This window comes from Pelmatolapia mariae, linkage group LG6, assembly GCF_036321145.2.
Source record: "Pelmatolapia mariae isolate MD_Pm_ZW linkage group LG6, Pm_UMD_F_2, whole genome shotgun sequence".
NCBI classification, from domain to species: domain Eukaryota; kingdom Metazoa; phylum Chordata; class Actinopteri; order Cichliformes; family Cichlidae; genus Pelmatolapia; species Pelmatolapia mariae.
The window spans coordinates 2,665,113-2,690,520 of NC_086232.1; the positions used below are offsets into that span (position 1 = coordinate 2,665,113).

General features: G+C 38.1%; 2 protein-coding genes across 7 annotated transcripts in view; one reads left to right on the top strand and one right to left on the bottom strand.

The window, feature by feature from the left end:
• Window positions 1–25,408, top strand: part of LOC134628856 (centrosomal protein of 44 kDa-like) — a 73,749-nt gene that overhangs the window by 19,137 nt on the left and 29,204 nt on the right. For 2 of the 5 annotated variants that reach the window (XM_063475637.1, XM_063475638.1), the window contains exon 1: window positions 18,848–18,939. The exons of the other annotated variants lie outside the window; for them this stretch is intronic. In XM_063475637.1, the coding sequence (XP_063331707.1) occupies window positions 18,848–18,939 (92 nt within the window). Of the gene's footprint in view, window positions 1–18,847; window positions 18,940–25,408 lie in introns of those variants that run through there. 5 annotated transcript variants of the gene reach the window in all.
• fbxo8 (F-box protein 8) lies at window positions 435–14,255 on the bottom strand. 2 transcript variants are annotated; one of them, XM_063475635.1, is made up of 8 exons: window positions 14,036–14,255; window positions 13,056–13,161; window positions 12,121–12,204; window positions 10,678–10,822; window positions 10,441–10,567; window positions 7,546–7,664; window positions 6,872–7,068; window positions 435–4,764 (listed from the first exon to the last, which is right to left on the bottom strand). In XM_063475635.1, exons 2-8 carry the CDS (start codon window positions 13,159–13,161, stop codon window positions 4,577–4,579), a joined length of 966 nt encoding a protein of 321 aa, XP_063331705.1. In that variant the 5' UTR covers window positions 14,036–14,255; the 3' UTR covers window positions 435–4,576. The 2 variants fall into 2 exon arrangements, with proteins under 2 accessions (XP_063331705.1, XP_063331704.1); XM_063475634.1 differs by lacking the exon at window positions 14,036–14,255 and adding an exon at window positions 13,661–13,773.

Sequence of the window (25,408 nt, forward strand, 5' to 3'; positions counted from 1 at the left end):
CTACTTTGAGGAATCTAAAATATAAAACAGATTTAGAGTTATATATTATCTTTATAATTCCATATAATTCCATCTTGCTTCATATATGTGATGTTTTCAGTTTTTTTCTACACAAAAATACAGAAAAAACACTGAATGAGAAGCTGTGTCCAAACTTTTGACTGGTAGTGTGTATATTTATGCAACTAATTAAAAATAAAAGTCACACTATGCCAGCTTGTAGCTTTGTTTGAGAGTGTGTAGAACAAACCTGATGACAGGAACTCCCAGAAAACTTAAAAGTAATAAAAAAAAAAACATAAAAAGTTTGAGAGCTGTGAGCACAAAACAAAGCCATAAACAGCTGGAAACCTGTGTGATTATTAAAGTAAACACAGCAGTCTTGTATGTTTTACTTTATGAATTCATTTCTTGTGATCAACACAAATATTACAGTCTCCAACACATGTTGATCACCATTACTGACAGTCTGAATAACAAGTAGTTTTATTTCGAATTGCGCTGGGCTTGTCTGCATCATCGTTTCACAGAACAGCATAATCATGATGTGGCGATAGCCAAATTGGCCAGCAGATGTCACCATGGAGTTGAGTTTCAGATCGTTTGGAAGCCTCGAGACACGTTTGGGTCAAAATCATCAGCAAAAGCTGAGCCATTACACCACACAATGTCACATTATCTGACATCATCTGTAAACATCTTTCCTTCTAAAGGTATAATATATAACTGGAGTCTGACAAATTCAGTGCCTCATGTAATACAAAAATAAGTAAACATGGCTTTAAACAAAATAATTTAGTGTGTCATACGCAAATCTGTTCAAGACAACCATTTGCTTACATTACATCTGATGTGGGTGCATTTGTGTTTTCAGTGACATATTACTGAAACACTAATTTCATGAAAAATAGTGCAAATTCCTAATTCATTCTTTCTGTAAATTAAATGCTGTATTATCCACGTTTTAAAAAGGGTCCAATTTTCAAGCATTTCCAGTAGTAACACAGCTGACGACAACATTAAGTTCATTCTTTTAGCAATCAGTTGTGTTGGCACTGTATGAATATGGTCAAACATGCACAGCAGTAAGTGTGCCTACATGTATGTATGGATGGGAATGTGTCTCTAGCCCCTGATATTTAATCATTTGCAATGCATAAAACAAATACCAGCAGGGGACAGGTTGTTCTACGTCTGTCTCTGAATCACACACATCAAGTATCTGGAGTCGTATTTTGTCTGGACAAGATTGAATGTTTTACCTCAAATATGAACACTCTTACACACTCCAGTTATTTTTAGAGTTTGAAGAAGAAGAAGAAGCTGGTGTAATGAGTCAGCTCAAAATAACATGAACTTAACAACCACATATCCTAAGGTTAACTTTAACTGAAGCCTGAGCTTTGCTTAACAGAAAATGACAACCTTGCAGAAATCTAAACCTAACCTTTTCTGGTTCTTACCAGTTTTTATACACAAAGAAGTGTTGCACGTGACCTCAGGGCCTTTGTACACTCACTGTCCTGTTGTATTTTTTATTGTCACTCCCATTATCATGCTCTCGCCCTTCTCTCATTTATTCTAAATGCTAATTAGTTGCGGATAGCTTGCTGCTCAATTAGAAACCTTGAGAACGTGGAGCAAAGTGGTTAGATTCTTCATTGCTCCTATCTGATCCCCATCAGGTTTTTCATAGCTGTGTTTATTAAGTATTTGTTGGGTTTTTGGTTTCTATTAGTCTACATTTGCAGGACAAGTTTAGGGAAGAAGCCTGAATCTGACAACCCAATGTGTGTCTGGTTCATGATTGGTTCACGTATCGCTGAAAAAAAAAAATGTCTTTAAAGGTATGTTAAAATTTATGAATAATAATTTTAAAATCTGCTGAATTAAGAGGTTTACTTTTTAAGTTATTAAATACTTTTTCATACTCCATCTACTCTATGTTATACGCCTGCTAAGGTGGTAACTCATCTGTTACTTTGATAAATCACTTAATGTCATTTACTTGGTAATGCTAGCTGTGTTTTCACACAAAGCACAGGTTGTAACTGATCTCAGTGCATTTAGCTGTGCATGTGCAATTCACCAGAAAAACACCTGCTCGCATCTCAGCTTTGCACAGCTTCAGTCATTGTTAATGGGAGATGGACACAGAGAACGCTAGCGTAGCATAAGGATTCACGACAGCATGTCTGATATTAAAGGAGAGAGATCGCTTTACTTTCGTACGTTTTAATTTAGACAAGAGGAGCATTGCTTGTCTCGCTTGCTCTGAGGGAATGCCACAAGTTTCTCCCTTGGTTGAAACTTGTTTTTTCAACTTGGTTGAAACTTGTCATAAAGACACATCCTTGGAACAAGTTCTCAGTGCATTTTGACTTTCATAGCATAAGAACACAGAAAAAAAACAACAATAAAGATTTCATAATTTAAACATTCGTGTCAAATTTCTGAGTGAGTGATAATGATCTAAAGAAGAGTATGAGTTGGACAGAAAACAAAACCAGTATCTTTTGACTGTTTTACAATACCCACACTGTGATAAAATAAAATCAAACCCTTAATTAAACCATAGAAAATGTGTTGTCTTGTTGCTATGGTTACATTAAGTGAACACTGTGATACTTCACCTTTAGCTGCAGCTACATTCTGGCTGTTGGCACTCACTGTTAGAAGCTACGAGCACAGAGTGAGTATTGTGGTGGGGAATAAAGGGAGAAGATGAGAGAGCAGAGAGAGACAGGACAGGAAACACACTACGGGAGAGAACCAGAGTTTAATCATTGCTAATAATTAAATATAGTGCTGGCGTGAAAACAAAGAGGTGAGTGAAGAAGAAGTGCTCCGTGCATCATGGGAAGCCCCCCAGCACCCGAAGCATATTGCAGCATATCTACAAGATGGTTCAGGTCACCTGATCCAGTCCTAACTATAAGTTAGGACTGGAAACTGAAAGTAAAGTTTTAAGCCAAAACTTAAAAGTAGAATGAGTATCTGTATCCACAATCAATCTATGTCCTCCCTATTGTAGTGTTACCTTACAAATCCATCAATAACAGCTCAGACACTGTACAGCTAGTATAAATAGAAAGCTAAATAAAACTTGAGAGTACTGAGTCCTACTCTTCATTGCACTCTAATCTATTCTCACTGATCTCTGAAAGCATGGGACTGCTTCTGCAGGGGTTGTGGTGTTACTGTAAAACAGAATTACACTACATGTGATTAATGTCACAGAACAAAGTGGAAGACTTATTTTGTTCAGGAAATAAAACTAAACTGTAGCAGTTGGGCTAAACTCATGCACTGTTCAGGACACAGTTTTATGAACGCCCTAAATCATATTTATACTCTGTTATTACTGTTATTTACAGAGTTCTGGCATTCCACCCCTGTTCAGGAGACAAATTCCCAAAAGACTTGGCTAACATTATCTCCTTCTACACTTGATTTGAGCTATTTTTCTCTGAATAGCCATCCATCTCCATCACCACCAAGCCACTGCTATGACACATTTTCTTAAATCACATACTCACTTTCAACTAAATTTAAGTAACTAAAGATATGCATGTTTATTAGCTGTTACTAACAATCAACTGTATTGCAATTTGCAATATTTAAAATTTACAACAGCAGCCCTCCTGCAAGAACAATATTTTCACACATTCATTATAAACTACATGTGGATGTAGAGTGTTTCTTTCATTCATATAATTAGAAAATCTTTCCGACTTGCAGCAGGAATCCTCTGTTTGACTCCAGCGTTGCCACAGTAGTATTATAGCCTCCATAACTTCTGTTTGTTACAGATACTGCAGGTAAAACCCTGTTACATGGCATTGTTTAGTGTTCATGTGTACTGACTCTTATGCCTCAGGATGAGAACCCAGTGGTTAAATTATAGTTCGGAGGGTTTTGAGACATATTTAGGCTTATTCAGCAAAGCAGTTTCAAAAACACTGTCTACAACTGATCTACTTAGCCATAGTGTCCATACGGCTGATCAATGTTTGCATGAAGCCTACTGTTTATACCATGGGCTCAACTGCTTAACAGTTACTATTCTTATTAAACTGATGGTATGTTTGATACTGTGTTAGCTCCGTTTTAATTTCGTGTGTCACTACCAACAAGAGTGAGCCAGGCTTCATCCTGCAGCTGAGAGACGAGCAGCGCTTAGCTAAACGGAATCAGCAGAATTACCCTGACATCTGAAAACAGACTGAAGACGAAGCTTTTCCTTCTCTTCCTCCACCATCAGTCAGTAGTCCCTTTCAATCAGTGCAGTACTTTCGTGGCTCTACTTCAAATCTCCTCCTCTGCAGTGACTGGGTTTTAAAGAAATTGGGTTCTTTCACATGTGTAAGTCAACATTAATTTTTGGTAGCACAGTGTCTCTCGCAGTGGAGTGACAATTTTATTTCTTTTTCTGATCTTTCCAGTAAGATTTAGCTGTCGTATTCCTCGTAAGATGTGAAAAATTGTTCGAATCCATTTCTGTGGTGATCCATACTTTTAGACAGGAAGCCGGTTCTTATTTTTTCAGTGCAGTACGGTCAGCTGACAGTTGAAGCTATGCAGCAACATGGCCGATCAGGTATATGTTATCGTAGAGGTGGCCTACGAAGTCATCCGAAACATTGTGTGCTGCTCGTCGTGTGTTCCTGATAAACTCCCTCTTGGACATTTTGTTTTTCACGTGTGGGCTGGTGAGGTCGATGGAGAGCAAGATAAGGCTGTAGCACAGCACATACACAGCATCTGCAGAGAGAAGGCACCAGATTGGAATTGGAGAGAGGAAAAGAAAGTGGAAAAAACTTGTAAATCTGAGTGATTTCTACTACTAAATAGCTCTAGAGCATTCTTGATTGCTGTTTCCAAGACTTTCCAGAGGGGATAGGTGTTTAGAGTACCAATGCCATGAAAAGGCGTGCTTCAGAAAGGCAGTAATCCATCCCTCTCTAGTCTTGGGCTCAAAAGTGTTAGACTAATCCTGCTACAATTCCTAACCACACAAGCAGTTCAGACGAGTTAGCAATAATCCAGAGAGGCATTGGTTTCTCTATGTTCTGCTGACATTAACAAAGCCTTTGGTAAATGCACAGACCATTAACAATGCTGAGGCCAGGGAAAGAATAAAATGTTCTGATATCCTTATTATGTGGCAGTGAATGAGGTTTTCATGTCACGTCTGCATACTACAGTTTGTTGTTACTACAGCAGAACGATGAAAATCACACTCCCTCGACATTTCTGAATCCTAAAAACTGAAGTTTCCAGTTTTACTCTTATTATCATTTATCTGTTTCAGAATACAAATACAAGACGGTTCGCTGTCAATGACAATATCAGTTTAACAGTTCTGGCAAAAACATTGAAAAATATTCACGAATGTTAGAGTTTGCTGGGCATCTCTTTTAATGATAGCACCAAAGAAAAAGTTTTACAGTGAGTTGTATGTGAGGGTGGACATTATGAAAGGACTTGGACTGGCAAGGCAGAGAGATTATTAAGATGGAAAAGATGTGCAGCAGATTAAGGATAGTAGTGGCTATGTGCTAACAGGTAAAGACAGTGTGTTGAGTAGATAAAAGGAGTACTTTCAGGAGTTGATGAACACAGAAAATGAGAGAGAGGAGGGCGGATGGAGGACAGAGTGAATGAGAAAGTGCGACAAAATCAGGGCCACTATGAAGCAGATGAAGAGTGGAAAGGCAGGTCGTTCAAATGACATACCATGTCTTATTTTGGAGGAGTTTTTGATCAGACTATTTAACACAATTGTGGAGAGTGAAAGGATGGCTGAGGTACTGGTACAGTTTTTCCAAAACAAGAGTGATGTGCAGCAACTACAGAGGGATAAAGCTGATGAGCCATCTTCATGCCAAGAAAGAGCACTACAGATGCAAATTAGATGTTCTTTGAGAGGGTCAAATGGAGCTGCTAGAAAATGTGTATGAGGAAGTCAGAAAATCAGAAGCATAAACAGCTGGGGAAGGATAGTAAGGAAGTGAGACAGTGGTGAGGTGTGCGGTTGGAGTGACAGATGGATTCCAGGTGGTTGAATTAAATCTGGGATCAGCTCCAAGCCCCTTCTTGTTTGCTATGGTGATGGACAAGTTGACAAATAAGGTCAGGCAGGAGTCTCCATGGACTTTGATGTTTGCAGATGACATTATGATGTGTAGTGAGAGTACAGAGCAGGTGAAAGAGAGCTTGCAACAGTGGAGCTATGCTCTGGAGAGAAGAGGAATGAAAGTCAGCAGGAGCAAGACAGAATACACTTGTGTGTATGAGAGGCAGACAGGTGCTAAGGTGAACACAGAGCAGAAAGAGTGAAAGGGGATGAATTTAAATATGTGGGGTCAACCGTTTAACGCAACGCACAAGAAAGGTAAACAAGTGCACGCAGGGTGGAGTGGGTGGAGATGGACGTCAGGGTGATTTGTGACAAAAGGACAACAAGAGTGAAAAGGAAGGTTTACAAGATGATAGTGAGACCTGCTATGATGAATGGTTTGGAGATGAATTCAGAGAAGCAAGGATTAGATGGTTTTGGACATGTTTAGAGAGGGGATAGTGGACACATTGGACAAAGGATGTTGAATTTGGAGCTGTCAGGCATGAAGAAAAGAGGAGGCCCACAGAGGAGAGGACATGCTGGGGCTTGGTTGGACAAAGGAGGGTGCTAGGGATATGGTGAAATGATCCTATGTGACAACCCCTAAAGGAAGCAGCTGAAGAGGAAGAAGACTAAGACAGTTAATTCATTTTTCACTCTTCTATCAAAGAGCAATCTCGAGGCCCAGATAAACTGGTGACACTTAAGTTAACTCCTGTACTTAAAGCAGGAACACTAAGTACTAACCAGGACTGAGGCCTAGCTCTCGAACAAGCCCAGGGTTACAGGTACAAAACCTGTGGCTGAACTTGGTAATAAGGGTTTCCAGATATTCTCCTCTCTCCTCGGGCGCATGGATGTGTCTGAAGAAATCCCGCAGAGCATTGGGGAGAAACTGGTTACTGAAGTTATGGAGCTTCACCAACTCATCCAGGACATCCCGTCTGCCCACACAGAAACATACAGTCACACAAGCTACAGTCACAGAATATCTTTATTTATTTAACCTTTATTTATCCCATTGAGATTCAATTTGTCATTTACAAGAGAGACTTGTTCCAGACAAACATATTAAAATATCTATACTAACATGAAAATACATTTAATAGTTAGCAGTAAAGGCATGCTTTGAGACTTCATATTTATATATTTGGGGATAGTTAGGACCAAATGTATTTGGACACAATAGGTAAACATTTTCCCTCTGAGCACCATCACACTGGATTGCAAACTAATCTATTATGATGTGACTGTCTCTAAACATTCATGGACCTATGAACTGCAAATGTCAATCTTTCAGCTTAACAAACTGTTGTGAATGTCAAGTGAAGAGTGGTGTTGGTGTTGGTGTGTGTGTGTGTGTGTGTGTGTGTGTGTGTGTGTGTGTGTGTGTGTGTGTGTGTGTGTGTGTGTGTATTAACCTCTCATCCAGATAAATCCTTAGCATCTTCCAGTTGAGCCGTCTGGTGTAGAAAATAAACTTTGCCAGCTCAGTGGGGTGATCCACTAGTATACCTTTGGACATGAAATAACTGATACCCTACAAACACAAACACAAAGAGGAAAATGATGCTCTGACATAGCAAAGACTTGTAGGACTAAAGTTAGAATCTAGACACTGACTCAGCGACTCAGGGAAGGGAGACGTCTGCGTCTCAGGGTCAGACACAGAGAGCCCGCCAAACAGAAATGAAGCTCTAAAACAAATGCTTCCCAAGAGAAAACTACAAGTTGTAGCCAACAAATTCTTTTACTGTGAGCGGCAGCGTCTTCCAAGCTACAAAACACTCATTTTCATGCAGCATTTATTATATGGGCGTGGTGACAGTGTAAAGACAGCTTGCCCCTCTGCTTGACTGTGGGGATGGTATTCTCTGGATCATACTTTTTTATTATTTATTATTGTTGTATTATTGTTGTACACCCTCTACCTTACAATATAAACTGCCTAGAGGTGACTGATGTTGTGATATTTTAATATAAATAAAACTGAATTAAATTGAAAGGTCACTGGCAAACTTATGACGGGCTAGCACATGTGCCTTTTTGAACAGGGGGACCTTTGAGGTGTCGCAAGTAACATTTTAAGTAATCACAGCGCACTGTGTTACCAATGGTGTTCTTGGTGACTGTGGCCCTAACTACTTTCAGATCCATGACAAACTGCTGTAGTGTAGTTTTGGGTCGACCCACGACTTTTCTTACGATCATCCTCTCTCCATGAGGTAAGATCTTGCAAGGAAGCTCCATACCAAACGTGACTGATGGTCATTTTATATTTTTGCTATGTCCAAACAATCGCACCAACAGTTGTCACCTTCTCAATGAGCTTTTTGCTGATGCGCTTGTAGCCCAGTGTAGGGCTTGTGCACGTCTACAATCTTGTCCATGACATCCTCTGACTAGGGATGGACATCGAGAAGTAGTCCAAGTGGTAGTCCAATTCCTTGGAATCGCTAGTCTGCCTGCGTATTGATTCTGCTTATCGGTTCTTGCACTCTCACTACAATTAGCTGATTTCAGTTCGTGTGTTGGGGAAAGGAAAATAGTGGCCCAGTTTATAGTGTGGATACAGACATTACTTTTATTTTTTTCGCACAAAGGGACAAGAGCGCAATGGTAAAGTGGAGACTACTTGAGGACAGAAACAACAGCACAATGTTGCTAACACAACATGCACCTGCACAGACAGCATGCTAAAGCTAAGCTAGCCAATAACCCACAATGACACTAACGTTGAGTAAATGCTGACCCCAGCCCAGCGCCGTCATTTGCGCTGCTGAACTAAAAGAGTTACCAAACTGATGAGCAGTCAGGTTGCTAATTTATTTTGCTATGCTAGCAATCTCCCACTCTAGCTTGTTGATCAACCAAAGACCTAAACAGAGTTTTCATTCATTTGAAAGCCTGATGCTTAGCCTTGTCCACCCCTGTTGGAAAACTCAAACTCAATTTTGACCATTCAAGAAAAAATTACCCATAATCATCTCACAGATGTAACAGATGTACAGCTACTTTCAGCACCATTGATATTTATTTAGAGATTTTTCTTTTTGAGTTAACTTCAGTAATTACTTCCTCCAAACCATCAACATGTCTTTTAGACCCCATTCCTACAAGACTGCTCAAAGAAATACTACCATTAATTAATGCTTCAGTCTTAAATATGATCAACCTATCGACTCAATTGGCTATGAACCACAGGCCTTCAAGCTGGCTGTAGTTAAAAAGCCATCACTTTAGCCAATTATAAGTCAGTCTCCTTTCATATCAAACATCCTTGAAAGAGTAGTTGTCAAACAGCTAACAGATCACCTGCAGAGGAATGGCTTATTTGAAGAGTTTCAGTCAGGTTTCAGAGCTTATCACAGCACAGAAACAGCTTTAGTAAAGGTTACAAATGATCTTCTTATGGCCTCTGACAGTGGACTCATCTCTGTGCTTGTCCTGCTAGACCTCAGTGCAGCGTTCGATACTGTCGACCATAATATCCTATTAGAGCGATTAGAGCACGCTGTAGGTATTACAGGTACTGCACTGCAGTGGTTTGTATCATATCTATCTAATAGACTCCAGTTTGTTCATGTAAATGGAGAGTCCTCTTCACACACTGAGGTTAATTATGGAGTTCCTGAAAATCTTAGAAATATGGTATCTAACCAGATTCTTACTCTGGATGGCATTACCTTGGCCTCCAGTAACACTGTGAGGAACCTTGGAGTCATTTTTGACCAGGACATGTCCTTCAATGCACATATTAAACAAATATGTAAGACTGCTTTCTTCCATTTGTGCAACATCTCTAACGTTAGAAATGTCCTGTCTCAGAGTGACGCTGAAAAACTAGTTCATGCATTTACTGCTAAAAACTAAAAGCTCCTTGAAAAGCCTTCAATTGATCCAAAATGTTCCAGCAGGAGTACTGACAGGGACCAGAAAGAGAGATAAATATTTCTCCTGCATTGGCTTCCCTTCACACAGAAGCTATTCATTTATTTGTAAGTGAGCAAACCTACAAATTCAGCATGGGATCAAATACTTATTTCCTCCAGTGTATAACTGTATCAACTGTTATCACTGAAGGTTTAGACAACAGACTGCAGATGCCCCAAATCCAGATGTGCGCATCAACCAATACTGACCCTTTGACTAAATCATTAGGTCAGGTGAAGGACGGGGATTAAGTTATTTTGTTCTTACACTGAAATCCAGGAAAAATTAACATATTGGCTGGCAGGGGATTTGATGGAAACAAAAGAAATATTCACAGTTGATGCGTCTCTACTACAGATCCTGGGTGTAACTTTATATATTACCTCCTGTGGGTTAGCATTGAATGTCAGGCTGCCTTCATCTAGCTGTAGGTATAGTCTTCTATATGAGAAACCAGCAGGAAGCCTTCTGTTGTAGATGGAGCAGTGGCCCCAAGTGGACTTACATAGCCTGGTGGAATTGACATGGATTATTAAAAAAACAAACAACATAGACATTTTTAACACTTCTAGTAAAAATGTAACTACCACAAGAAAAAACACCGAGGTGAAGTGCCTTACCCCTGCCAAAGATATTCATCATTTCCCAGACCCTGCCACACACATCCAGCCAGGCACAGATCAGTAGCATTCAGGTATGACAGTATGGTGATGCCCAGTTCAGGTGGCAGCATCTCCAAGTCTATAAAACCATGTGGTTCCTTACCTACCAAAAGAGGAGAGACAAAATAGACAGACGTATTTAGATTTAGTTGTAGCATTTTTCTGTATTTGGTTGCACTGTGTGCTTTTAGAACATATGAGCTGTGAAATTGATGAAGACGTTTTCATAATTTGCTCTGTTTTTCGATTTGCATACATTTTCTTAAGCTGCAGTGTGTTCAGACCTTGGGGTCAACTAAGAGACCCCAGTACCAGGACTTCAAAATACAAACTGACTTGTAGCACTGTACTTCTACTTTGCTCTGATTTTAAGTACATGCTAAAAAACTCATTTACTAAGCAGAACTCATGGTCAAACAGCTATGCCTCTCACTAATTACACCCAAATTTCTTGGAAACCTTCGGACAGTATACAATCCTTTCCTACAATAGAATAGGTATAGCCCACCAGCCTCACCTAATGGCAAGATCCAGGTTGAAACCCTGGATGGAGCCTTTCTGTGTGGATAATAATCAAGTTGGATGAAAGTATTTATCTCTTTCTTAGGTTTAACATCCTGCATATGAATCAAAAGTAATAGCCTATTAACTATAGCTATTCTGATTATGTACAAAATGTAAAAAGAAGCAACTAAACAGTACTAAAGTGGAGATGAAACACTACATTAATAAAGGCATCGATTTAACATTATATGTCAAGTTGGCTTTAAGAAATAAGTGTCTAAAGTTACATGTTTAGTACAGAGTATGATGTCATTGGGTTGTTTGGTTGCTGCCAATAGACTTTGATTAGTTTATGTTGGACCAACAAGCTGTAGTTACTGACACTGTTTGATTGTTTCTTGTTTAGTGAGGTTTATCAAGTGGTGCAATCAACTGACAGAGGAGATGTCTGCAAGATGCGATCAGCACGGTTTTATTCAATAAAGCTGTCCCTTTTCCAAACAGTTTACAACATAACAAGTTAGTACATGTGCATCACAAGTTTTTTACCCAAGCGCGATCAGGAATTCTAACGTCACTCAGCATGTCCAGAGGGGGACCTGACTGATGTGTGCAATGGACAATGTAACAAACACACAAACAAAAATGGAGCCTCAAAGGACAAGATGCTACATTTTTTGGAAACCTATTTCCTTGTTTTAGTTTAGAAATCCTTATCTCACATGATCTCACTGAGTGGATTATTTCATAGTGAAAGTGAAGAGAAGTGAAGCCAAATGTAAGTAAACGAGAATGAAGGACTTTTTTCTCCCTGGGGACATGGTCATAGATGTTAGGATTCCCGACATGCATGAATTGTTAATACAGATTGCATCGTGTGTGTTTGTATGTTTATACCGCCACTGCGTGTTCTCAGCAGATGATAGATGTCAGGCCGATAGCAGTGCTGTGGAGCTCTTTTCTGGGAGCCTGCATCTCTCCCTAGGTAAAGAAGAAAATGTTTTTCTATTCAGTCGCAGACATTGAAATTCACCTCTAGGAGAAAAATTAATCATTTTCTGGTTCTAAGCTTCACCACTGGTTACTTTTTTTCAGTGGATTTGGTAGAAACTGCCAAAACTTAAAAATAAACCTAAAGAGGAGAGGATAAATCCAGTTAGCTGTCAGTTCAAATGACAGCATGTGTAATTATTGTACATGGCATAAGAAACTCATTAATGCTTAATAATATATACAGATTTAGGAATAAATAAATATATGGTAAATACATGCTGAATTTAGGGCTGCCCAGTGGTGTGGTGGTTAGCACCATCAGTTCACAGGAAGAAAGTCGTTGGTTTGAATCCACTAGCCAGGTGCCCTTTCTGTGTGGAGTCTGCATGTTCCCCTCTCTGGCTACGCCAGCTTCCTCCCACACTCGAAAGACGTGTAATTAGTGAATTTAAATCGGCCATGAGTGTGACTGGTTATCTGTCTGTGTTAGCCTTGACAGATTAGTGACATGTCCAGGGTGTGCCCCTGCTCTAACCCTATTATAGCTGTGACAGCCTCCCCACCCCATGACCCTGGACTGAATAAGTGGAAGAAAATTAATATTTTTGATTCATTATCTTCACGTATAAAACTATTACAAATAAGAGATAGTAATTTAAATCTATATTATTCAGAAAACTTGGCTACATCTATAAATGACGCCGCACCCTGGATTGCAGTCTAACACCAGGAATATTTATATAAATTACACCAGAACATTTCAGTTTCAAAATTTCAATTAAATATAGAATTTTCATCATTTCCAAGTCAATTCTGTTTTCTGCTCTGAAGCAGAGTACCTTGCTCCTGTCTTCCTCCCCCTCCTCTCTCAGCCAGTCGATCAGCGAGCTCTTCCTGAAGCTGCTGCTGTTGTCTGGGAGGCAGCCTCCACAGTGCCTGACCCATCTGTAACAGGAGAAAGACACTTAGATGATATAAAGGAATATACTACATTTCCACTTACCTGTGTGAAAAATAAAGTAGTAGACTACATCTTTTTTTGTACAGGCATGTTTCTTTCTTGCATACTTTGGCATGACATTAAATACATGATCAATGGATGTATACAGTGAGCACTGTTCGACAAGGCAATATTTGACCATTTACTTTATGTACAGGGATCTTGTCATACTTTTTTTTTTAGATCAAACCTAGATGACTGGTTATTAAAAAATCGAGATTATAAAGGGGTTAAGACTGAAGTAAAGTAATGAGCCGTTGTGTCCCGTTTCCTGTATTAAAAAGCCTACGCAGCCATCAGAATCTGACAGCACTCTAACTGTGCTTCAGAATAAATAACGATCACCGACACAGGCCTACATTTAGCATACACCGCTGCTATTAATGTCAGCATCCACAGAGCACACTTGCTGCTAACTAGCTTGAAAATTAGCTTGTTCGGTACCTGCGTGCCAACAGCAAGGAGACAGCGGCTAGTCTGAAGGCCGGTCAAACGTCAGCTGTTTTACATAAACAACTTCCATTACACTGTTGTAAACATCAACGTTGGAAGTTCCAGCCAGCACGGTAGTTTGACTTGCAGACCCGCCCTCCCTTCAATACCATTGGCTACAAAATCACAGTAACATTGAACCTCTTAACCCATTGGTTGAACTGTCTTTCACTCTTATGCTAGTCTTTCAAATCATCAAGTTAGCCTACCAAGATAGTTTAAGTGCACTGAGGACAAATGCGTTCTCTTTATTTACATATTAAAGAACACAACCGTTTCATCTGCAAAATATGAGTTCGTTACAGAAACGTGAGTGGCGCTACCTACCTGACTTCAATGAATCCCCTGACAACCTGACCTGCGCACAATGACAGCTGGAAGAGCGAGTTCCTTATTATCAAACGTATACTGTAGTAATTTCATTAAGCCAAGTACAGATAAAAACAGAACAACAGGTCCTCCGGTTCAGCAAAGCCCTTCAATACAGGAGTCTACAAACTGAATTATGTTTTCACTCTCTTCTTCCTGTCGGCCCTCCCACCTTTTCTATCGCGTCATAACTATAGACAAAAAAGGTTGAATCGAAAGAAAATGTAACTTCCCCCGGTCTGTCTTTATCAGTGGATTAATGTTTAGGTATTTAACATAAATGTGATTAAAAAGCTTTAAAAACAAACAAACAAAAAAAAAAAACAAAAGCAGAACCAGCGTCTGCGTCACTGACGTCAACTTATTGCATGACGTAGACAACGCGCACAGACGCAAGAGCCAATCAGCCTGCTTTACAAGTCGGAATAACGCTATATATTAGATGACAGCAGTTAATGGTTAATTATTGGATACATTTGAAAGCTCATAATAAACGTCATCCTGTTAAGAAAGTGTTTTGGAAAAAGGAAAGGATTAAAAAAATAGTTTTGGGTGGGTTGGTAGAGTATTTCAAGTATATAGCAAAGAATTTAGTCAGACAGTAGGACCCATGGAAATACATTACTGTAGACATTATCAGATATTAAAAAGAGAAGAAATATAAAAGATATTTGTTAAGAATTTTATAACAGAGTAGAGATCAAGTACAGTGATTACTTGCAGATTTATACAGATGGATCGAAAGAGCCAAAAGCTGAAACAACTAGTGTAGCAGTAGTGGCTCCTGAATTATAAAATAAAATATCAAGATTTCACAAAAGAACATCAGTTTATTTTTTAGTATATGTGGTGTAGAATTATGTGCCATATTATTGACTTTAGAGTGGGTGGAAGATAGTAGAATTGTTAATATATTATGTAGTGATTCGCTCAACAATGCTGACAGTGATCATTGTCAGCATTGTTGAGCATTGAAATATGAAGTACAACTAATTGCCAGAACATTCTGTATGAAAGCATTTTTGCTTATCATAAATTGTGTGAACAAAACAAAAATATAGTAATAATGTGGACTCATGTATGTATTTAGGGTAACAAAAGAGCAGATAAGCTGGCTAAGGAAGCTATTACAAAAGTAGATATTTTAGTAGATCAGTGATTCCTGAGATTAGGGACAAAACAGGTTTTAATTTTCTAAAATATATTTTTTGATTTTTCAAAAACATATTTATATATAATTGTTACACAAAGTTTTGGCTGTCTCACCATGTTTCGGTACGATCTCCCAGGTGTAACATTTTTTAATAATTTATGTTTTTGCTGGAGAAGTGCAAAGTTTTTGTCAACACCGTCAGACACAAAGAAATGCAAAAATATATATTTTAAATTAAGTTGTTTCAGCTATTTTGACTATTAGCAGCTTCTCTATTCTATTGTTTATGCACATATGTTTTCAAAGTAATTATACCACATTAAAAAGTAAGATTGTTTTGGCTTTTTATTATTAGAGTTACAGTCATACATATTTTCAGAAGCTTGTATTTAATCTCTATAAGAAACAATCATATTTAGCAGCATGCACATTACACATTTATTGAGAAAATTACATATTTTTATTGGAAGATCATGAGGGAGGAAAATATATGGTTCTCCAAAAGAGAAAAATAAACCAAAACTCCATATTATGAAGTTGACAAGGTGCTGACGGTGTTGACACACTAGTAGAAAACAAGATATTATTTCTTTCAAAATGACCATTAAACCTTAACAACCTTTGTAATATCACAAGACACATCATAACAATTCTGTTTTTGCACACGTCAAGTTCTACATCTTAATAGTTCAGTAGTAGGTACCTACTACTCCTTGATTCCTAAAGTACTCTGTGGTTGTGTGTTTAGACCCTGCTGGACTTTCTCTCCTTTTGTTTCTCTGTGCTTGTTTCCAAAACCTTCTCTTCTGCCTTTTTTCTCTTTCTTTCAGATCACTATGTTCTTTATTTTTCTCTTTTTCACTCTATTTCTCCATCTTTCCCTTTCCTTTATGAGAAACTCTTTCTTCAACTCGGGCTGGCTGTTAATTTTTTCTCTCCTTCTTTTTTGATCATCCCTGTTCCTTTTCTTTCGTTCCTCTACTGTCAGGTTCCCCTTTGCTATTGTAGCCTGAAATGTACCATTTTGTAATTACTATAGTTTTTCTGAACCTGATGCTTTTTTACAGATTAAGGATGAATATTCACAACACAATTATGCATTAAGCAATAGAGATGCTATCCGGTCTTTAAGTCTGATGTCATTAGCCGTTTCCAGGTCCAAACTCCGCTGCAGATCCCAAAGTCAAAGGAACTCTGTGGCATCACTGAGAGTTACAAACTGTCTAAATTCTTTCATCTTTAATAAAATGATCAGTGTGGGTGCTCTACCAGGTGTAACATCCAGGTATCCATGAAAACAGAATATATGAAATTTAACAGAGTTAGAAGTTAGATTGCTTGTTTCCACCTAAACATGATATATCAGCTCTGCTACCACTTCCAACATAAATGAAGACAGAAAACTAAACAGCAGTGACTATTGTCAGGTTACTGAAGTTGGGCTAGCTTGCATATAGTGATGTGCTACATGATCGCTAGCAACACAGCTATGTTAGCATAATATAAACACAGTGAAGCTGGAGGATGAACGCTAACTTTTTTCCACTTGATAAAAGTTAATGTGAGGGTTCCCGATGGTTAGGCTGACAGTGATCACTGACTGTTTTTAGGGGCTTGTTTAGATGTAATAGAACAAGATAAAAAGCATTAAAACATTTTAACAGCACAACAGGCTTAATAAACACAGAGTAGTTTAGGCCTGGAAGCAGGATTCATACATCATCACTTAAAGACCAGCTCTCGGGGCACAGCTAGCTCAGCAGATGCCACATGATCGGAAGGTTGGGCATTCAAATCCAATGAACAGCGGCTATCCTGGATTTGTAGCTGCCCACTGCATCACTGAGTGAATGGGTTAAATGCAGAGGACTAAGCATTTTCCTACAGGATTAATGATGTATACATAAACAATGAGATTCAAGATAAGGCAAATTTGATAATATTTGACACAAAGCAGAAATATCAGTAAAATACACAGGAAGTAATATATCTGAAATATTAGTAAAAAATAACTTAATATAAATGGTGAATAGCACACTTTTGTGGCATTTGTCAACACCATTAGAAAAAGGGTCAACACCGTCAGACAAAAATCCTGATGGTGTTGACATCTGATGGTGCTGACAAAATACCCTACTTTCTCTCATAACACATGTTTTTCTGACAGAAGCCATCTTGTTTTTCATCATTTGCTTATGGCCTCTACAATCTACCTAAATGAAGCTCTTTTTACAAAAAAAACAAATTAAATCTTGGATTACATCGACTTTGGTGTTGACGCACTATGGTTGTGACACAGAGTTTTATCAGAAAGGTATGCAATAAATGAAATAAAAATTAAAACAATTTCCACAGCAGTGGGCTCATGGCATGTGTATCAAACAGGAAGTGGTAAAGGGGTCCTCAGAGTGTAAGCTACCCACAATAATTCCTGATTTTTTTGTACTTTTAAAAAAATCTGATGGTGTTGACAAAAACTCTGGACACGATTTTAATCACTTAAAAAATATGTAAAAATAAATTTTCAATTGCATATTTTGATATTATATAAGGTATTGACTTAAATACTTAGTGACGAGAGCCATGACGTTTAATTTTACATTACTTTTAATTTTTTTTCTGTATTTTAATATTATCACACCTGCTTCTGGACAATGGATTTTTAAGGTACTGGTTATGTATTGTACTATTTAAAATAAATATATATGTATAAAAAATGCAAAATCATACTTTTGTTGTATAAAAATTGCCTTGGTTTGTCTTTTAGGCAGTTGGGTTAACACTTGTATGCATATTTATAACCACAAAATTGGGTTTTATCTGCCGGACATGTTTTGTCCCTTATCTCAAGAATCACTGAGATATATTCGTTTGGAAAATAGTAAGACATTATGAAAAATGATGTGGGATAATGAGGTAAAAGGGAAACATTTATATACAATATAAAATACAGTTGGAGTTACAAGACAGAGGAATAAGTAGGCGGGAGGGGATAATTATAAATAGAATAAGAACAGGTCATTGTTTTTTGAATGGCACTCCTTTCAACATGGGGAAACATCTAACTGGTTTATGTAATTGGTGTGTGCTTATTAGCTGCCGGAAGTAAGTCAATCAAAGAAGAATATTGAGTGTAGAAATGGGTACTAACAGGGAATTCAAGTTTGAGAATGTGGTTGCTCAGTTAAATCATGATGAAGGGAAAGGAAAGAAATTTCGTTTCTGAGAAGTACCGAACTCATCAAGAGCATATAAGGAAATGATGTAGCAGTATAGCCCAAGAGGTGGCAGTAGTGCAACATTGTTGGATGCAAGCTGCCATTAAAACTAAGGAAGAAGAAGAAGAGGAGCCAATCTAGCGTCGCGTTGTTGACTACCCGGGAGAAACAAAACTAGCTAAAGTAAAACGAAAAGCGGCAGAAGAATGATTCATACGAGTTATATCTCTTTGTGAAAAAAAGGATAAAGGAGTGTTAATAGAGCTTCGACTTTTTAAACAATTAATTCGGCTTCTTTAAATTTAGCGTTGTCACAACAGAAAAACTCCTTCGTACCTATTGGGAATAAAAACGGGGATTGGTATCAACTGGCTCTTCTTTCTTTTACATCTATTTAAAATGTTGTCTACTGGAGATGTTCAAGGTTATCTCCGTAAACTGGAAGCTCTCCTGCGAGTGATCAAGTATCCGGGATACGTCGACTACAATGGGTAAGCGTCACCACCGCCAGTCCCTTGTTACTAAAGAGATCCAAACTAACAGTATTCACGTTATAATGTTTTATTAGTAATTTAATTAATAAAAAAAAACCATTTTGATTAAAACCCATGGCTCTTCAGTTGAAGCATTTTTACTGCTAAAGGGTACAAAGCTCGTTCCCATTAGTACCTACTCGGCTCGACGCGACTCGTTTTCCATTACTATCTTTTTGTTTGTTTGTTTGTTTTAAATAAGATCCTTATTTAAAGATTGGTACAATACAAAGTAAAATTAAACAGTATTGCATTAAAGGTTTTGTACTTACAGAAATTGTGTACCAGAAACAAACAAACAAACATTAGCCAGAACATACAATACACATACGCTAGGGGGAGAAGTTTATCTAATTAAACCAAAGAGTAGTGATTGAAGGATCTTCATTTTTTCACATACAACCATAGTTTTTATAGCTCTAGGGTTAGCAGATTTCTTAATTGAATTAAGATATTGCAAAAACTCATAGAAAAGGAGGGATGTCTTCCTAAACATTTGGATTTGTGAATATGAAATTTAGCCTTTAAGATTAACAAGTTAATCATATATTTGTTGAATTGTCTTTGGTTTTTGTGGGGACCAAATAATGCATATTTCCAAAATAGTGCAAAACCTTTAAATACATTTTCTGAGATGAAGACACGTAATCTCTGCCAGAAGTTTTGTACAAGGGGACAAAACCAAAAAAGATGTATAGCAGATTCCTTACAAGTCTTACAAAAGCTACAGTTTGCATCAATGTCTAACTTGAATTTGCTTTGAAGATAATCTTTAGATGGGTAAATTCTGTGTATTAACTTGTAAGAAATGTCTTTAACTTTGTTGGTAATTAAAAACTGATTAGGTAGTTTCCAAACTTCGTTCCACAAATGATGTGGTGCAGAACATGCGGCATATTCTGCACCACATCTCTGTGCGTTCATCATTTGTTTGAAGCCAGCTCACCTCCTGCAACCACCCTTCCGAGAATACGCGCTTCTTTTGCAGTTCAGACTTTCTTTGGAGGTGGAGGAACACCAAAGTAATTGCTTAAAGGAGCTTGCTTCTTCGACATCTTTAAGAGTCTAAACAAATGTCTGTCCTCCTTCAGAAAATCTTATGTACGCAAACGCGTGTTGCAACTTCTTATCTGGTGCACGTTTTTTATTTTCACAGCGCATGTGCACCTGCGGACCACTTATGTGCACCCCTGGTTATACTATTCTGAAATAAAGGTCTAATAGATTTTTTGTTGTTTTTAGAATGCTTAGATAAGCATATCTTACCAACGACAGTTTGTATTGGAGATACCAACGGCATATGGTATGAAGGGATATTAGGTTTATTCTTAAAAAGCATACAAACCCCTGATGGTATTGAGCCAAATACTATCAAATATAATCACCATGATTTATAGCTAAATTGAGATGTAGACAAAATTCTTCATAGGAGAGAAGCATACCATTTGATGTTTCCATTACATGTACCATTGAGTACAGCTTAATGTACTTGGGGTAGTTATAGCAATGCGGTCGACCATCCCGTGACATCATTTGTATGTGACACGAACGCTAGAACAAAGGTGGATGTAATCGATATTGATATGAAGTACAATTAAGTATCCACCCATTCATCCATCCTCTTCAGCTAATCCTTTTCAGGGTCGCGGGGCGGCTGGAGCCTATCCCAGCTTCCATAGGGTGAGAGGCAGGGTACACCCTGGACAGATTGCCAGTCTGTCTCAGGGCCAACACATAGAGACATACAACTATTTGCAATTACATTTACACCTATGGGCAATATAGAATTACCAATTAACCTAACCCCACTAACTCCCCAAATACCACGCGAACATGCAAACTTCACACAGAAAAGGGCCCAACGAGGTGATGGACTCGAACTCAGGACCTTCTTGCTGTGAGGCATACCACCGGGCTGCCCTAATTAAGTCTATGATATAAAAATATTTTTTTGTATTTAATATATTTGTTATTCCAAATCAAAGATTTATGTCAGGAAAAATTATGTTTGTAAAGATGAAGCCAGCATGGAAATGCTTGTAACGGAATTGGAATTCTGTTTGGGTGAGCAGGTAGAGCAGATCACCTACTAATCAGAAGGTTGGTGGTTTGAGCGCTGTCTCCTCCAGTCTGAATGCCAAATATATTTGGGCAATATACTAATACCAAGTTTCACAACGATCCATCAGAGTATGAATGTGTGTGAATCTTAGATAGAAAGCACTTGTTTAGAAAGAGCATAGAAAAAAGTGTTTGTGCAAATGGCAGTGAATGAGGCAAGTTGTGTAAAGCGCTACATAAGAAGGAATTCTATCCCTCCAGTTTGTTTAAAAATAAGGTTTGGTATTAAATACCATAATCTATGTTTGTCTCTAATGACACGTTTGATCCAGTTCAGGTTGAATATCACATTTGATGCTGAAAATGAGATATTACTCTCTCAGACTGATATTGACAAATATGAATCCCCAGATAAGGTAATTACTACTTCTTTGGCAGGAATACCTTCAATTTCTTTATGGATACAAGCTTCTTTGAGAGGGAACAGGACAATTTTTTTTTATTTAAAGTAAGACCTGATACTTCAGAGAAAGCATTAATACAGTTTTGTTTTGTTTTTAAATCTGAAACTCATCTTTCAAGGAGATAGCTGTATCATCTGTTAATTTCCTGACCTGAGATGGTGATCCCTTCAAATGCATCATTGTCTTCCTTGCATAAAGCTTGATTAACACTCATCTATAATGGCTTTCAAACCGAATTTAAGTCTTTCTGTAAAAATCTAAGACAATAATTTGACATCATTGTTAATTTGTGTAATTGGCCTCCAATTATCATTTTGTAATGGATTCTTATCAGGTACAGGTGTCAATGTAATTAAGCCCTGACACACTGGTGAAAGAAACTTACAAGCTTCTATGGCCTCCTTTAAAACATTTAATAAGTCAGTGATGTGATCTTGAAAGATATTATGAAATTTTCCAGTAAGTCCATCATTACTTGGGGATTTTTTCTTGTTCAGTAAACTGATAAACTGTTTGAGTTCTTTCAGGGATAATTCTTGATCACATAATTTCCATTGATTTTTGTCAATAATTTGTGCGCTCATTTTAACTTGTGTAAAGAAAGGTTAAGTTTTTTTAGACTGTAGCTTTTGGTAAAATCCCTCAATAAAGACAGAGATTTGTTGAGAGTTTTCAGATATTTTCATTGTTCATTTTAAGTTTATGTATATGGTTGATTTCTTTTTTCCAAATGATGAAAGGAGTTGGTGTTCCTTTTGCCGTGCTCCATCCATTTACTTTGAGTGCGACAATAAGCACCCATAGCCAATGCTAATAAGTAAGATTTAATTCAGACTGTAGTGAACTTATCATGCTCATGAATAAAATAGAATTTTGTTTTAAGTCTCTTTTCTTTGACTTATTCCTCCCTTCTCTTCATTGCAGAAATTTGAAATTTTGTAAATTCCCAGTGCTTACATAAACATTTTCTTCTGTAGCGTTTCTCCAATTACTGCTAGTAATATTTATAATTTCTTTTTTAATGAGCATATTATTATGAATATTATAAGCGTATTATTTAATTTCCAGTCATAAATGCTAGATAACATTCCAATGGATGAAGCCGTTCCAGTATTTTGCTCAGGGACACTTTGACAGGTGAGCTCATGGAGCCGTGGATCAATCCATCAGCCTTCATAAAGAAAGAAGCCCACTCTTTACCTGACACTTGCTCCCCCCAAGCTGCACGATAATCTTTTTGAGTGGAGCCTCTTAGTTTGTTTAACTGAGCTTGAATGGATGCTTGAGCTTGATGTTGCCAGTTAAACTCTAGGTATCACTGTTGTCACAAAATGAACCCTGCAGTATTTAACATTCTACATAGTGTGGTCGCAAATTTTGAAGCCATCCTGATAACCTTATCCCACCAACTTTTTTAGATCCAATTAAAATCAAGGCACTCAAAAAGATGCTCTGGAAAAGAGAATTCCTGGAACAGAGTTTAATACACTGAATCATATGAACAGCAAGAAAATACATACAGAGTATAGCAAGCAAAGCAAAAACCCCGGGGTGTACAGCCTTAAGCACAGACAGCAGAGCAACCCAGAGATGGACAGAAAGTAGCAGCAGGAGAAAAGGAAGTGCTGGGGTGTCCTCTGGTCCCCTAATATAGGGCCAGTATCCCCGCCCCCTGCTGCTGCGTAACTTTCCCACCCGTCCTCAGGCCAAACACAGCTGCAGGGTCGGGTACCGGCAAAAGTCTTGGCCAAAGGCCAGTCAGGACTCTGACTGGCCTTTTCTTTGGCTTATCACAATAGGTCAGAACCAACTCAAACATTGCACATTAATCCCAATTATTAAATCTTACAACAGGCAGTCAACATGTGGCATAATCTTATATTATACATGTAAATAATACCTGACCTAACTACATAGGTTACATGCTTATTCTCATTGTAGGCTTATAGTAGGGGTGTGTGCGCGTGCTGATCCTTAAGGTGATTTTATTGTGATGTATTCAGTATCTCTGTTACAATGTTACTGTTATGGTTGTGCTGCATGAAAGACATTGAGTGTGTATTGGGGGGAGTTAGTTACTAGAGCTGGAGAGTGAGTTATTCAGGAGAACTCTCAACAGCATTAACTGTTAATGTACCATCTTAATAAACCAAGGTGAAGCAAAATGTCTTGTGCTAAAGACTCTGCGTGAAAGTTAAAAGATATATTTTCAGTTCAGGTAGATATACATTGTATATAGTTACATAGGTATACATCCAAAAATCCACCACACTAGTTAGCAAACCTGTGCACAGGGGTGGAAATTAAGAAAATTTTGCATCAGCCACTCAAACATTTAACCAGCCACTATTTCTTTTTTTGTGTGTAACATTTGCCTTAGTTACAAATACCCACAGAACAATCAAATCGTATAAATTGTATGATTTACTCCTAACTCTGTAAGACAAAAATTACTGTAAAGAAATGTAATAATTAATCATACGTTTGTATTTATACAGACTGATGTAACACAGCACAGACTGCTGGAGCCATGATTCCTTGAATCATGCTTTTCTCCTTATGGCATTTAGAAAATTCGTGGTCCTTGATGGCCTCCAATTTCCCTTTTTTTGTGCCTACAATAAAGCTATTAGTCTTGCTGTGGGAAGATGCGTGCTGCCGACAGTTGGAACAAAACACTGACTGGCTGCTCTCATCAAAAACAAGCCAGTCGCGTAGCTCACCATTGTCAGCTTTAGAGCTGGGCGATATGACCCAAAATTCATATCTCAATATTTTTTAGCTGGATGGCGATATAAGATATATATCTCGATATTTTTTTAAAGCCATAAAGTAAGAACAAAAAGAGAGTTCTTAGTCAAAGCTGTGTCCCAGGTGTCACACAGGCACTTTTATTAACATACAGCATAGATGTACATGAAAAAAAAACTACTCAAAAATAAATTATGAGCATTTATTAAATAATGATGCGCTATAAATAAAAGAAAACGATGTTGTTTTGTGCATAACAAAGAGCTCACAATTGTGCAGTCAAAATGTAAACTAACAGACGCTGAGCATAATAACAGACAGATTTCACAGCTGCTCTGTTCCCAACTTCTACTGCGTGACTGACAGCCTGGAGTTTGAAATCCGCTTCGTAACCATCAAGCGGTGCAGCGCCGTAGCTTACCAAAGTCGTACTAAAACATTTTTTGACAGATTGCTGAGCGCTGTGTACCACATAAAATCGGTTCGCGGTCATCAAGCACAACCAGAATTCATACAAAAGGCGCGCAGTCAACTTTTGAGAAAATGAAAGGATTTCAGGCCATGCAGTTAGGCGTTAGCGTGGCTAGCTCGTTAGCGTGGTTAGCTCGTTAACACGTTGACGCCGTCCAGCCCCACGCACGGGGCGATGCGCAGTAACTCGTTAACGGAGATTTGCCGTGTCCATGTTGTCGCTCCCTGCAGGTGAAGCGATGGGGGAGGAGGGGGAGTTGTGTTCAGTGAAGGAGAGGCGAGGTCGAGTAACGTTGCGGAAAGACAAAAGTGGACGAAAGAGAGGCAAACTTGCGGCTCCGCAACTATGATTATAACGTAACATAGACTATATCGATATAAAGGATATTGTCACATCTTATATCTCGTATAAAAATATATCGATATTTTTAAAAAAAACTCGATATATCGCCCAGCACTAGTCAGCTTGTTTCATTTTTTCGTTAAAAAAATCACAGTTTAACTTTGGGTTCTTCCCTTGACACGTCCCACTAAACTCCAGAAATGTAAATCTACATTGCAAAAGCTACTGTTGAAATTTTCCTCCTTCTTCCAGAGCCCCTTTTCCATTAGTACCTCCTCGGATCGACTTGTTTTTTTCCCATTTCTCCCCTTGCTGGGTTTCAAAAATGGCAGTTTTA